Here is a 13481-nt window from a genome sequence, read left to right on the forward strand (position 1 = left end):
CTGGGCTAATCAGCCCCTCCCAATCCCAGGGCGGCCATCAAGTTGGGGATGCAGTTCACACCCCTGCCTGACCCCTTTTCTTTTCCAGAGCAGCAGCTCCAGATACTTATGAGAAAGGTTACACTTCTGGTCATTTGCTGGGTGACATCAAAAGTGGGAGTGGAGGGTTAGGTTTGCCTGGCCTCTGAAGTGCAGCCGAAGCCCTTGTTCACTGAGATTGCTCTAAACGCAAAGCTCACCTAGGAGCCGTCAGGCGTTTTGTTGTTGTTTTTCCCCATAGCGTGGCTTTACTGGGGAACCCCAGACCTCCTCTGTCTTTGTGGGCGATCTCTTGCCTCTTCCCATTTCATTTTCGCCGTCACGGGGCCTAGTAGAGTGCTTTTCATTAAGTTATCCGTATCCAGGAAGATGTCCTCTCATCCACTTTACCAAAAAGGGCAGGGGGAACCCGAGCCATCTCCTGCCCACGGGGGTGTGCGCTCATCCACACAGACAGCTTCAGGCCGCCCAGGGCCTGGGACCCGTTTCCAGATGCCCTGCGAAGAGGTGTCCACAGCAGCGGTGCATCACTCCAGGCCTGGCGCACTCTTTTGGCCAAGGCGGCGCACGAATGCCCTCGGGCCTCCGAGGAAAGAGAGGGGCTCAGGTCCTTGCAAAGGGACCTCCCTGCGGAGGAACCCCGCGCGTGGCTCAGGAGGCCTCTCCTCCAGGTGGCCAGCGCCGGGCGCAGCTGCGGTGCCGGGGCGCGGTGACAGGCGGGCCGCGGGGCCGCCTACGGGCACCTCCACGCGCCCCCGCTCGTCCCTAGCCTGCCGCGCCGCCGCCGCCCGCAGTGGAAGGCAGTGTGGCGCGTGCGCACTGGCGCGCTCGCGGCCGGGCCCGTGGGCTCTCCCGGGAGGGCGGGAGGTGGGAACGTGGGAAGGCGCGGGGCCGCACACCTCCCGGCCCACCGCCGGCGCCGCAGACACCTCGCGGCCAGGGCTTCCGCGATGCCCGTCGAGTGAGCCGCACAGGTAAGCGCGCTCTCGATCCCGTCGGGGACTCCCCGCCCCAGCCCGCGGCCCCCAGGCGGCCGCGGCGCCAGCTAAGTTGAACTTCGCGCGTCGCGTGCGGGACGCTGAACGCTGGGGACCAGGTTGCCGGGGCCCTGGAGCCGGGTGCGCTCCTCTCGCCTGCGGGCGCGCGGGCGGGGTGGCGGCGGAGGCGCGGGGTGGGAAGGGGAATGCGGGAGCCCATGACCATGAGCTGCGCCCAGGCCTGGCCTCGCAGTGAACTTTTGCGCCGCGCCCTGGCAGCGTCTTGGTTCCTGGCGAGCACTGCCTGGGCGGCCTCCGGTGGCCTCTGCTCGCGGCCTTCCCGGCGGGCCTGCGGGGAGGCGATGGAATGCCAGGGATTCTTGGCGCGGGGGAGGCGCGTACCGGCGCGGGCGAAGATCCGGGGTTCCGAGGATTTAGCTGAAGGACCCCGGGTTTTTCACTCCTCGTCCTCCCCCAGTAAAACGCCAGACCCTTGGAGGGAGGGATGGGGAAGGTCGAAGCGCCTATGTGCCTGGACGACAACGCAGGAAGCAATTAAAACTCCTCCTTTCGGATTAACAACCAAAAATTGATCGATGTGTCAGGAATACCATTGATTTATGAAAGGTGCTTATTTCTCTGGTATGGAGAATTTTATGTTCTCCAGGTGAAACCGAGTTCACCCAGCTCCAGCGTAGATTGATGTTTTAATAAAAATAAATAAAGGGGAAAAGCTCGCCTGGTCTTTGGGGACATCAAGTCTCAAATCGCAGAGTTAGACTAACAAATCAAATTGCATTATCTTTACATTTCATATCTTTTAATCTTGTGCCTAAAAATCGCAGGCAGGAGAGCGCCTTTATTTCGAAAGTTTTAATATAGTGCTTAAAAGTCCGCGTAACTAGCAATCAATGTTTCATAAGCAAAATGGCACGGGAGCGTCGGGTAATTGTGATAAGTGGCAGGCGGCGCGGGGCGAGCGCGGCGGCGGCGGCGGCGGCGGCGACGGCGGGAGGAGGAGCGGGCTCTGGACGCGGAGAGGGAGGAGGCGGCGGCCGCCCGGAGCCGCGCGGCGCCCGTAGATGGCGCCCTGGCCCCACGCTAGGCCCGTGATCCGCGGCTCCGTCGGGCGGCGCGCGGGCGGGGGAGCCGGCGGGGGCGCGGGACTCGGGGCTCTACGCTTGCGGTCGACTTGGACCGGGGCGGCACGGCTAAGGAGGAAAAAACAATTAAGCTTATTGTTGCCATTTTTAAATTAAGGCCTGGGCAGTCGTTTGGGTCGGATGGGGGTCTGTGAGTCCAAGGCATCACTGGGAGTGGAGGGATTCCCGCCCCCCGAAGACCCGCAACCGGCTGCAGCCCAGCCCCGGTGGCGCTAGCGCAGCCCCAGTCCCGGCCTCCGGGTGCGCGGCCCAGGCGGGGCCCTGGCGTGCAGAAGCGCGCGTGTGCGGGCGAGGGTCGGCGGCGCGGCGGCAAGGACACCGAGTTCAAAGCCGCTGGTGGATCGCCCCCGAGGGCGGCCCGGATGGCCGGAGGACGCCCCCGCCGCCGCGCCGGTGCACCCCCGGAGCCCGCGCCGGCCCCGCCGCCGCGGCTGCCGGCGCCCTCCGCTTTGCAATGTAAATTTCAGCGGGACAAATTGCTTATTAATAGTCTAGAAGAGAAGCCGGTTTCTTTCTTTCTTCTTTTTTTTATCTGTTTTTATTTCTACATGGCCCCTAGCTATGCCCTGGGCAGCCTTGCCGCCCAGCAGTTTTCTCTTCATTTCAATGTCCTAAAGAAAATGCAAATTTCCACAGTGTGGCCTTTTTAAAAAGTTAAATTAGCAACAGCTTTAAGTGACTCCATTAGTATGGAAAACATACGCATGTTTAATGTGGGAATAGCTTCCTTTTAACGGGACTCATTCTGGTGTGTACATTTAGCAAACCCTTAGAGTTGGTAAAGAATCTCTTCGCGGCCGAATTTGTAGCCAGAGGTGCACCCTCCCCCTTCCAGCCCCGGAGTGCGCCAGCGTTCCTGGCGGGGAGAGGAGGGGTGCGTCCTGCCGCCGCGCGCTGCCGGACCCAGTCCGCTGGCTTGGATCCCTTAGAAGCCGCGCGAATGTGCGCAAAAGGGTTTGTGCAGGCTGGAAGGGAGGAGAGCTTGACACATTTCTGTCCAAGAGCGGTGTGCTCTTCCTTCCCTCCCGGTCTCAATGTCACAGTCCCCGGAGCTGAGTTAATTACCCGGGCGGACTACCCGGCCCGGCCGCCGGCACCCACTGCGCCACTTTTGCGCACCAGAACGGGTGTATACACTCTGTTAAGGTGCTGTGAAGGAGTGAGATCGGGTAGCCAAGGAGGAGGACATTAGCACATCGGTGACCGTGGCCACCCCTTCCGACCGTGCCCACTGTGGCTCTCCACCACCCCAACTTCCTTTACTCGTGTTGGCAAACCGCGGTTGCAAACTAGACTTTCATTGGCAAACTTTTGTGCACAGTTAGCTTGCAGAAGAGGGTATTTAATTCTGTCATGAGGTCTGGCCGCCCCCTCCTTTCCCTTCAAGCCAGTGGCATGGCACTCCACACCCGTCCATGAAAGAGTTAAGATTTATGGTATGCTGGAGAGGTCTTGTTAGGATGTAATCTGCATTTTTTAACTACTGCGTAATAAAAAGTGAGAAGTTTTGAGACACCTTTCTTGATTATACCTTTGGCGATACTTTAGGTTTTACATTTAATTTGCATTTTGTTCTTGGTGAATATTGAAGTCTTGAGTGGAGGATTGAATTTTATTAGGACATCTGGACTGACAATATCAAATCAGACACCAGTGTCCCAAAGCATGCTAAAATTTCAGAGTTAATTAGAACGCAGTGTGTTTAATTAAAGCCAATTATAATATTTGAAATTATCTGATCGATCCGTGTTTGTACAGTTTGGGTCTGTTTAGGTGTTGATTGGCGCACTTTGCGCGCCGTTCGATCCCGGAACTTCTCTGGGGAAAGTTTGCTTTGTAAACTGGCGGGGGCGGGCCGGCGCGGAATCGGCGTCTCCCGCGCCGGCTCGGGCGCATCCAGCCGGATTGCTTTTCCGGGCGCCGCTGAACGCAGCTCGAGAAATCCCAGCTCGTTGCTAAACCGATGGGCCTTTTCGGGTCCGAGGGACCTCGCCACCCACCAGCCGTCTTTTCCAGCTCGGTTGCTCCTCCGGAGCATCTTTACAGAGAAGCAGCCTTTAGGGTTGCCGGGTGCGTTGGGAGAAGCCCAAGCTGGCCAGTGTTTGATTTGGGGTTTTCGCTCGGGTAGAAGAGCCCCCAGAGCTGACTCGTGGGGTCAACCAAAGTGACCGAAGGAATCCGAGAAAAATTAGGACAAGGAAACAATAATTAACTGTTTCCCTTCTAATTTCGCACGCTGCAGGAGCCGAGGCACACCCCGGCGTTTTCGCCCCGCTTGGAGCGCCCATAGTTTTCCAGGGAGAGGTTTGAGCGAATTCCAGGTCATGTCCGTCGCCCCCTGCGGGGCGGGCACTTAGAGCGGAGGTTTCTCTCCAGCAAGGGCGTTCGCGTGGCGCTTGGTACCTAGGCCTTCTGCCCGGTGCCGGGCTTGGTCCGACCCTTGCTCACGCAGGTGGGCGGCAATTAGGACTAGGCGGCGTGTGGCGGTTTCCGCGCGTCTCCGGGGTCAGGGCGTCAGCTAGGACTAGGTGCTCCGGTCGCGCAGGAGCCGGGGCCCAGCTGCTGGGGTCGGCAGGACCCCTGGCGGACACCTGCCCCGGGGTGGGTGGGAGCCCAGGCTGCTCGGCTCCCGGCTCCCGGCTGCGCAGCGGCACTCCACTCTCCCCACCCCAGGAGGCGCTGTTTGTCAACTTGGCTGGAGGCGCCTGCACGTTCTCACTTGGAAGCTGAGCCTTCTCCGGTACTGGGGGTCGGGCTTCAGGAATCTTAGCCGTACAGAATAAATATTAGGGGGAGGAGGCAGTGCAGAGAACAGGGGTCTGGGGCCCTTCAGTTTTTGCTTTTTATCCGTGAACCCAACAGGGCATCCTTCCTTCCAGCGCAGGGCAGAGGCGCCCGTTGGTTCGCCCCATGTGCCAGGGGGAGTTGCCCAGTAACTTGCCTCCGAGGACAGGCGGGGTGCACGGCCTGGCTTGGGCTCTGCCGCCATATACCTCCTGAGGCCCAGCGGCTGGCATCTCCGCGCCGAGTAACCCACCCAAACCTGGCCGGGCTCCCTTTGTGCGCGACTTTGGTTGGGATGGCCCTTACTTCTCGGTTTCCGCCGGCCCACGGGCGAGCGTGACCCCGTGGCGCAAGACGGAACTTGGAGAGCACTCAGAGGCCGCGTCACCACCCGTGGTGGGCAGGCTTTGCCAGTGCGTGCTGTTTCCTCCCTATCCCGCAGTTCCCGGGATTTTCTAGGTGCGTCTCTCCCGGCCCCTCTGGCCTCCTTCCCACTGGGGCCCAGCGTCAGTCTGGCTGTCTCTTTTCCTGTTCTTTCCCCGGCCCCTGCCTGTGCTTGGCCCGCGATTCTGACTCCAGGCTTGAGCAGGGCTAGAGGCCCGGAGGCCGGCACGGTCTGAGCGTGACCCCCAGGCGCGGAGGACGTGGGGGCGGGCCGCGCCTGCAGCTCAGCACTGGCGGTTGGCACACGAACTGCCGGCCTTTCGTGCATTGGCTTTCACCCTTTACCGAAGGCTCCAAGTGACATGGCCAGGCAGCTTGGGCCTGTGGCCATGGGCCCTCTGAGGGTGCTGCGTCCGGTCGAGCCCGCGCACCCCCTGATACTCCAGGGGACTTGGCTTCCAGGAACTCTCGGCCCAGGCTTCTCAACGCCGGAAATGCAGTTTATTACTCTTTGGAAGGATGTTAGGGAGGTAGGCGGGTGCCCTGGGCTAAGCCTCGATCAAGAAGGGGGCATTCACCTGGTGCCTTGGGCGCTAGGCCCGTGAGGATACCGCGGCAGGCCTCGCGCCCTGGGACTCCAACTTGGCCAAAGTTTCTGGGTGGGGGTGGCTTGGAGTCCTGTACCAGCCCAGGTCCCCGTCTCTGGGCCTTGCACCAGGCACCAGTGGAGGATCTGAGACTGAGGAGGGGTGAGGGGGAAGTTTCCTCCCTACGCGCGCCGAATAGCTCCCTTCACGGGTGGGTAGTGGGTACTGGCGGAGGACGTTGGCACGCGCGGTGGCTCGGGCACTGAGTGGCTGGGCAAGGAGGCCAGGGTGAGCCTGGGTGCGGCTCCTGGGAGGTTAGAGCCCCGGCTAGACTTCAGCCAGGTTTTTTGATAGTGCCAAGGATCAGTGGCCCAAGCGCCGCCAGGGCCTTGCGCCCTGCGCGGGGCACGCCGCTCCCACAGGCTCCAGGGGCGGCGGGCGCTGTCTCTTTAAGGTCACTGCCTGCTCCGGCACGACATGGGGAGGACAGCTGGGCACTGGCCATCTGACTGACTCCGGCTTGACATCTGGGAGCCCACTGGTGTGTGGCACGCGAAGCGCTTGATGCCGCTATTTAAATGCAAATGTGAGGGGGCTCATTGAAGCCTCTCCCCGTAAATCCGCACAAAAGGAATACTTCCCACCCTCCGAGGAGGAGGCGGCGGCGGCAGCTCGAGGGCCACCCGTGCAAATCGCGTTGGGCGCGGGGCCCTGAGCGCTCGCCGCAGCCGTCGCGGCCCGCGGGGTCCCCGGCAAAGGTCAGGCTCCGCCCAGTCCGGCCCCTGGACGCAGGTCTGGCCCCTGGGAGTGCTCTGTGCACCGAGGTTAGACCTCCGGCCGCCGTAGGCCTGCAAAACTTCCAAAGTAGCAGCCTGTTTCTCCTCCTCTCCCTTCTCCTGGGTACCCAGCGCCCGCGTTCCCCAGAAAGGGCGAGGGGTGGGGGCAAGGCTCCCTCCGGAGGCGGCCGGGCGCCGGAACGCGCTCCCAGCGTTACTCAGGACACTTGGGATTTGACCTGCAGCTCTCTTCCTCATTCCTGGCCTGGCTGCGGTGTCCCTCGCTCCCCTCTGCTGCTGCTCCTGCCTCATCGAGTCGAAAATCTGAGGGTGGGATGGGGTGGGGGCCCAGGGGGTACCCTCCTGGGCCGCTCCGCAGCAGGCCGGGGTGGAGACCCTGCCCGGTCGGCGAGTCCCTGTGCCCACAGCTCCGAGCCAGCAGCGGAGTGACAAAAAAGATAAAGTTGGTGAATGATAAAGACCGTATTTTCCACGCTTTGGGTGCGGGACCAGATGATCTAGAAAATGAGCTGAAATGGATTCAGCCTCCGAGCCTGTTGTGAGAGCAGCTGATTCCCCCATTTCGGGCCAGATGGCTGCTGAACACAGATTTGCATTCATTTTCGCTTAATATCGTCCAAAATAGTGGGGCAGCTGCATTTGTTGTCAAAAAGGTTTAAAACCCCTTTTCTTTCTGGGGCAGGATCGTTACCTTATGTGATGGGCTTATAGAACTTTTTTTTCCTCTTTAGTCAACAGTATCAGATTTAGAAGGATTTGTTTTTAAACCTTCTAATTTGGTAATCAGATTTAAATCGCCTTGGCGCGTGTAATCTGAATTAAAGATACTGTAAATGATTTTAAGCATGATTCTTTCGTTAGCGCAAGGAAGGGGCACAGGCTGGACATTTTAGGAAGTGTGCTATAAAGGAAGCATTGTTTCCTATTTCCAACTTCATCTTTCCCGAAAAGGCACTTTGCATATTCTGACAATAATGCTTGCCTGGCCGCTGGCCCTGCGTGAGCCCCCGAAGCAGCTAAACACGCAGAGACAAAGCGTTTCTCAACCCCACCCTCCCCCGATGGTCAACTTTATTTTGCGTTGTTTCTCCACGAAGAAAGTGTTCCCTACTACACAAGGGTCTGCCGAGAGTGGAAAGCGCTGGGCTTATTAGGAATACAGAAATTTTCTTTTAATTTATCATGAATAGTTTCCATACACTTTGATTTAAGGTTATTAACATTCTATAGACAGTGGCATCTTTAATATGTGGCGATCGCTTCTAAAGACTAATCTCATTACCCTCAAATAGTCATAAAATATGATTTTATTATACTTACGTATTTAATTAGACGGCCGGCACCGTAATGGATTTTGAGATGGGACTGGCGCAACAGCTTTGATAATTCACTTATCTTTGGCAATAGTCATTAACCCCCAACACCAGCAAAATAGATCTCTTTCCAACACATCTTTTTTCTCACTCCTTCCAAGAGGCGTGGGGGTCCCCAGATAACGTGAATCGGACTTCGATTTTCCCGATTAATTAAAATATTAACGTACACACGCTGCCAATTCACGGGAAAAGGGAGTGCTGCCCCAGACCCGGCGGGAGGAGGCTGCCCTGCGACACACTTGAGCCCTGCAATCTTTTTTTTTTTTTTTTTTGTTAAATCAAAAGGGCCTGATTTCTCTTGGCAGGGAAGTGCCTGGGACAGTTCCTGGTCGTCCCCTGGGTCCCTGCTCCGTGTCGCGCAGACGTCCTTTGGGCGGGCCGCGCGCCTGGGCGCGGAGTCCCGGCTGCAGGAGCTGGGCCGCGGGGCCCACAGGCTGCCCGCGCCCGGCTGCCCTCCCGATTCCTAGAAACCAGGTCGGGAAGCCGCGCGCCGCGCGCTCACCCGGGTCCAGCGGCTCTGAGGGCCGGGCCACAGAGCCCGCGGCGTCCGCTCGGTTTTTGGAGCAGTTGGCTCCAGGGCGGTCTGGCCACCGCGCAGGTCGCGCAGCCAGACACCCGGCTCCGGGTCGCCGGAGAGGCTGGGCGCGCTTCCCGTCGGCCCGGAGAGACCAGAGCCTTCTTTGTCACTCGCTGTGCGTTAAGAACAGGCCAGGGACCGGGGTCTGCCGCGGCCACCGGGGGAGAGGGAGCTTTTAGCAGAACCTGCCTCCGACGTGGATTCCCTGCCCGGCACTCGGCGGCCTCCGCCGGGGTAGGAAGCTTGGGGTGTGCGGCGGGGCTCAGAAGGGGACTGGCCGGCCCTGCAGCAGCCTTAGGTCTGCTTGGAAATCAGGCTGAGCTTCGCGCCCAGCCTTGGCCGGGGAGCCCTGGGCACCCCTCCTCCCAGTCCGTTGCCCGCTCCTCCCTCCGGCGCCCTCTCTGCGGTTGATCTGCCTCTTCCCACTTCTCCTTCGGGCAGCCCCAGGCAGAGCTGCAGCCCCTTGCATTTATCGCATGCATCTGGGCAACTTGGGGCGCCTCGGCATTTTACAGCCCCCCCGCCCCGCCCATCGTGTTTGACTGTGTGGCAGGTTTTGCAGGCAGGTATTAAGGGGCCCAGCTGCAATTGTGCAGCGGCTGCGTTTGTTTCTTTTCAAGATTTATTTGGGCGAGTAGTAACTTCCTTGGCCGCGGCTGGGCGCGAGGAGCCGCGGTGCGTGGCGGGGGGCGGCGGCGGCGCTCGGTGGCGCTCGGCGGCGGCGGGGCTCGCGGGGCTCGCGGGGCTCGGGCCGGCTCGCGGCGCCGTCAGGCAGTCAGTCGGCGAGCGCGGCGGCGGCGGCGAGGGGCGCGGCGAGGGGCGGCCGCTCCCATATATGGCGCAGGCACCGCCCCCCGACGTCACCCTCTGACAGCGCCGCTCCCGGGGGCTTCGAGTTTTGGCTCCCGGGAAAGGGTCCATTCCTCGGGGAGAGAGGGCTGAGTTTTGTGCGCCTCCGTCCGCTGCGCGCGCCGCTCCAGGCCCCGCCGCGCCCCGCCTGCGCCCGGGACTGCGCCGCAGCACTCACTGCCCCGTTTATTTGTCTTTGGAGCAGGCGGGCCGCGCCAGAAGCGGGCGATCCCGCAGTGTCCTGCAGCCGCGGACGCCGCCTGGCTAGGATGACACCACGTTGAGCGCGCCTGCAAACAACAACAACAAACGCCGCCGCGGCCACCGCGACCTGCTTCTTCGAAGCGCCGCCGCCGCCGCCGCCGGTGGAGCCGCCTCCGTGCCCCTGGCCGTCCGGAGCGCCCGGCCGCTGGTGTATGTCGCGCCTGCCCGGGACGGGCTGAAGCCGGCGGCGGGGCCGGACCGCAGGCGCCGAGCAGGGCGAGGGCGGCCAGGGCAGCCGCCTGCCGCCGAGCCCCGAGCGCCGCTGCTCGAGGAAACGCTTTCGGCCGGGAGCTGCGGCCGCCGCCAGCAGTTTTCATGTTTGGGATTCAGGAGAATATTCCGCGCGGGGGGACGACCATGAAGGAGGAGCCGCTGGGCAGCGGCATGAACCCGGTGCGCTCGTGGATGCACACGGCGGGCGTGGTGGACGCCAACACGGCCGCCCAGAGGTACGTACCGGCCGCCCCCGCGCGCCCCGGTCCCGGCCCCGGCCCGGCCCGGCCCCCTCCGCCGGCCTGCGCCGCGCTCCTCACCGGGCCGCTGTCTCTTTCCTCCCGCAGCGGCGTGGGGCTGGCGCGGGCGCACTTCGAGAAGCAGCCGCCTTCCAACCTCCGGAAATCCAATTTCTTCCACTTCGTGCTGGCGCTCTACGACAGGCAGGGGCAGCCGGTGGAGATTGAAAGGACCGCTTTTGTGGACTTTGTGGAGAAAGAGAAAGTAAGTGCAAACACACGATCACACCCTCTCTCTTTCTAGAAGTGGGAGTCAGGCGGTGCCGGCGCGCGGGGTTCAAGTGCCCCCCTCGGCGGCGGGCACGGCTCCGCCAGGCCACCCCGCCGCCACGTGCGGTCGCCCGGGACCGCTGAGGGCTGGGCAACTTCTCTGCGCCCTCGGACTTACTCGGGGCGAGGAGAACGCTGGGCTTCCAGCAGGAAAGTGACATCACCGCGCTGCTCCGAGCTAGGAATCCTGCCATGTGCGAGGCCGAGAGCCTCGGTCGCGGAGGGGGACCGAGCGCGGTGGCCGCGCCTGACACCGATCGCACTAAATGCAATTATTTATCGTTACTTTCAGGAGCCAAACAACGAGAAAACCAACAACGGCATCCACTATAAACTCCAGTTATTGTACAGCAACGGTAAGTGCCTGCTGCCTGCTCGCCGCCCCTGCAGCGGCTGGCTCCCCTTTTCCGCGCTGGTGAAAGGACATAAAGATTTTGAGATTAAAATGACATGGATGTAAACACGAAATCTTCTCATGGCATAGAAGAAAAACAAAACATAAACGATCAATAAGTCGATGGCACTTCACATGATTAACCGGTGGGGCTTGAAGTAGAAAGTAAAAAAAAAGATCGATACGGGCTCCAGCAGAACATCACTTTTAAGTGACTTTTTTCAATTTTGCAAATTAATGTTAATTATTGGGATGGGGGTAGCTCCATAAACGGAGCATAACTTACTTCCTGTGAACGAGTTTTTTTTTTTTTTTTAAATCTTCGAGAGACATTAACAAGAGTTCAGCCTCTCACTCAGTTTCCATTTGGTGCTTTTTCTTTTCTAAAAATAAACGACCACATGGGCCCACCGCGCACAGCCACCGGGCCTGCTCTCCACCAGGCAAATTCCTTGCACCTTGAAATGCAAACCCTAAGAGTCGTAAGGTTCTTAATTAAGAAAGGAAAAAAAAATTAAGCGAGAAGTGGTGGGGTTCTTTTTCTCCCTTTCAAAGGGATTGCCTAAGTTTTGCTGCATCACCGTGGCAGCAGTCCTGAGTTACAGACTTCCTGTGCCCCGTGTGCCCTCCCCGAGGTGCAGCACTCAAATCCTGATGAGAATTTGTCTCTGTTTTTTGCAGGAGTCAGAACAGAGCAAGATCTGTATGTTCGCCTCATAGATTCAATGACCAAACAGGTGAGAAAGTTTATGCCTCTGCACGAGTTTTCACTGCTGGGCCTGGGTTGTCCTGGGCTTCAGAGGCAAGGGCACTGATAAATGGATCTCATGTGTTTGTTTTCCATTGAGCTTCCTTGACATGCTAATGAGAATTCCATATTTATTGGAATGAATGAAGCAATTGGCAAAATAGTTTATGTTGTCATTAGAACAGGACATATATGCTTTATTAAATGTCTTGTGATTGGAATCATATTCTGTCTTAATTATGGTAATTAATATTTGACAGAAAAATTTCAAGATGTCCCCCCTCTTGTTTATTTTTAAATGCTTCTCTCTCTGCTAGGAATCAGTTCATTTGGATTATTTTTTTCTATAACAAAGGCAGCTAACTCCTAAGCCCATCGAGTTGGACTTGATTAGTTCATTTTTTTTTCTCCTTTCCAGTGTGATGGTCTAGTAACACGAGACGTTTATTTGGATTTAAAAGTTAAATGTGTTGGGGTGAAAAGTCACCTTGTTCTCCTCTAGTCCATCTTCACCTCGCAGCCCCCCAGCTCCATAATTCAAACTCCAAGCTCCAGGGGTCACTCCAACTCGTCCACTGCTCTGCCCCCTCTCCCACCCTCTGTCATACCTTGTAAATAACATAATTACAAGCAGTTCCTTATTAAATTATTTAACCTGTCTTGGTCAACTTTTCCGATGATAACTATTGGCTATCAGTAATGTGATTAAGTGGAGAAAAGTGCGTCATTGCTTTTTGACATTGTGCAGTCTCTGGCTGCTGGTTTTGTGCTGGGTGGTGTGTTGTTGTTGATTTGGTTGTTTTAAAGATTTCCTGCTGCCCCCATTTTCTTAAAATAGAGTGTTGTGGTAGGGAGGGGGGCAGGTCCAGTTTGTAGATTAAATCCACTCCGCACAGATTGTTTTAAAATATGCTTCCAAGCTGGACTTCACACTTAGAAATGAAAGTGGCTTCTTCGGTTTTGATGCTAACTTTTAAGAATTGTGAGCCAAGTAAAGGAGAGCTCGTTGGGGCTTCCTGCAGCCCAGCACATATGCCTCCCACTCTCTGCATGCAATTAGTTTGCAGCTTTTATTTCCCCTTTAAAAAGTTTGTCCTTACCTAGGTAGCAAGGGTGTTAGATTTTAATGCCTGCAGCGGTAAAACTGTGTGGTTTTCTCTTAGAGTAAAACAGATCTGACAGGTAAACTAAGGTCTTTCTGACAAAGACAGAGGCGGTGTGCCTTTCTGTAATTATTTCACTCGATTCAGAGAAGCCTCTGGAACTCGGGCTGCTGGTTGACAGGGTGATTTTATTTCCTTTGTATATAATGGCTAAATGTTTTCGGAAATCGCTATAGTCTTAATTAAGAGGCTTATGTAGGCAGCGCTAAGTTTCTCTGTTGTTGCACAGAGAAGGAGGCTTCGTTTTAAGTATACTTTTATTGTTCATTTAGTCTTGTACCTTTGCAGTATAAACAGGGCTGAAAATAAAGGCATTTAATCTCCTCTCACTGACGGGCATGGAGGGGGAAAAAAAGGAAAGAAATAGCCCAGTAACTGATCAAAGAGTCAATGGCGCTGAACCGACAGTTTATGGATTTCTGTTTGTGCTACAAAATAAAAAATAAATCAAATATAAATACGGGGATCCATCGGAGGACAAGCCACTCTCTCAGAAGCGCTGGTGCCCGCCGCGGCCACGCGCCCTGCAGCCCCCAGGCGGCTCGTTGGCCTGCGGTGACACCCATCACTTCTGCGGTTCCGAGCCGGGTCCAGGCG

The 13481-nt window shown here is 57.7% G+C and overlaps 1 protein-coding gene across 12 annotated transcripts in view; it reads left to right on the forward strand.

Moving 5' to 3' along the window:
- Window positions 1-9603: 9603 nt before the first annotated feature.
- The window catches only part of EBF3 (EBF transcription factor 3), a 128632-nt gene continuing 124754 nt past the window's right edge, over window positions 9604-13481 (forward strand). For 7 of the 12 annotated variants that reach the window (XM_031936147.1, XM_023224426.2, XM_031936152.1 and 4 more), the window contains exons 1-4: window positions 9604-10246; window positions 10358-10514; window positions 10872-10935; window positions 11655-11710. In XM_031936147.1, the coding sequence (XP_031792007.1) occupies window positions 10113-10246; window positions 10358-10514; window positions 10872-10935; window positions 11655-11710 (411 nt within the window). In that variant the 5' untranslated portion in view covers window positions 9604-10112. The remainder of the gene's footprint in view (window positions 10247-10357; window positions 10515-10871; window positions 10936-11654; window positions 11711-13481) is intronic. The other 5 variants (XM_023224425.1, XM_026456523.1, XM_023224428.1 and 2 more) reach the window with 1 other exon arrangement.

The sequence above is a fragment of the Piliocolobus tephrosceles genome, chromosome 9, assembly GCF_002776525.5.
Source record: "Piliocolobus tephrosceles isolate RC106 chromosome 9, ASM277652v3, whole genome shotgun sequence".
NCBI lineage: Eukaryota > Metazoa > Chordata > Mammalia > Primates > Cercopithecidae > Piliocolobus > Piliocolobus tephrosceles.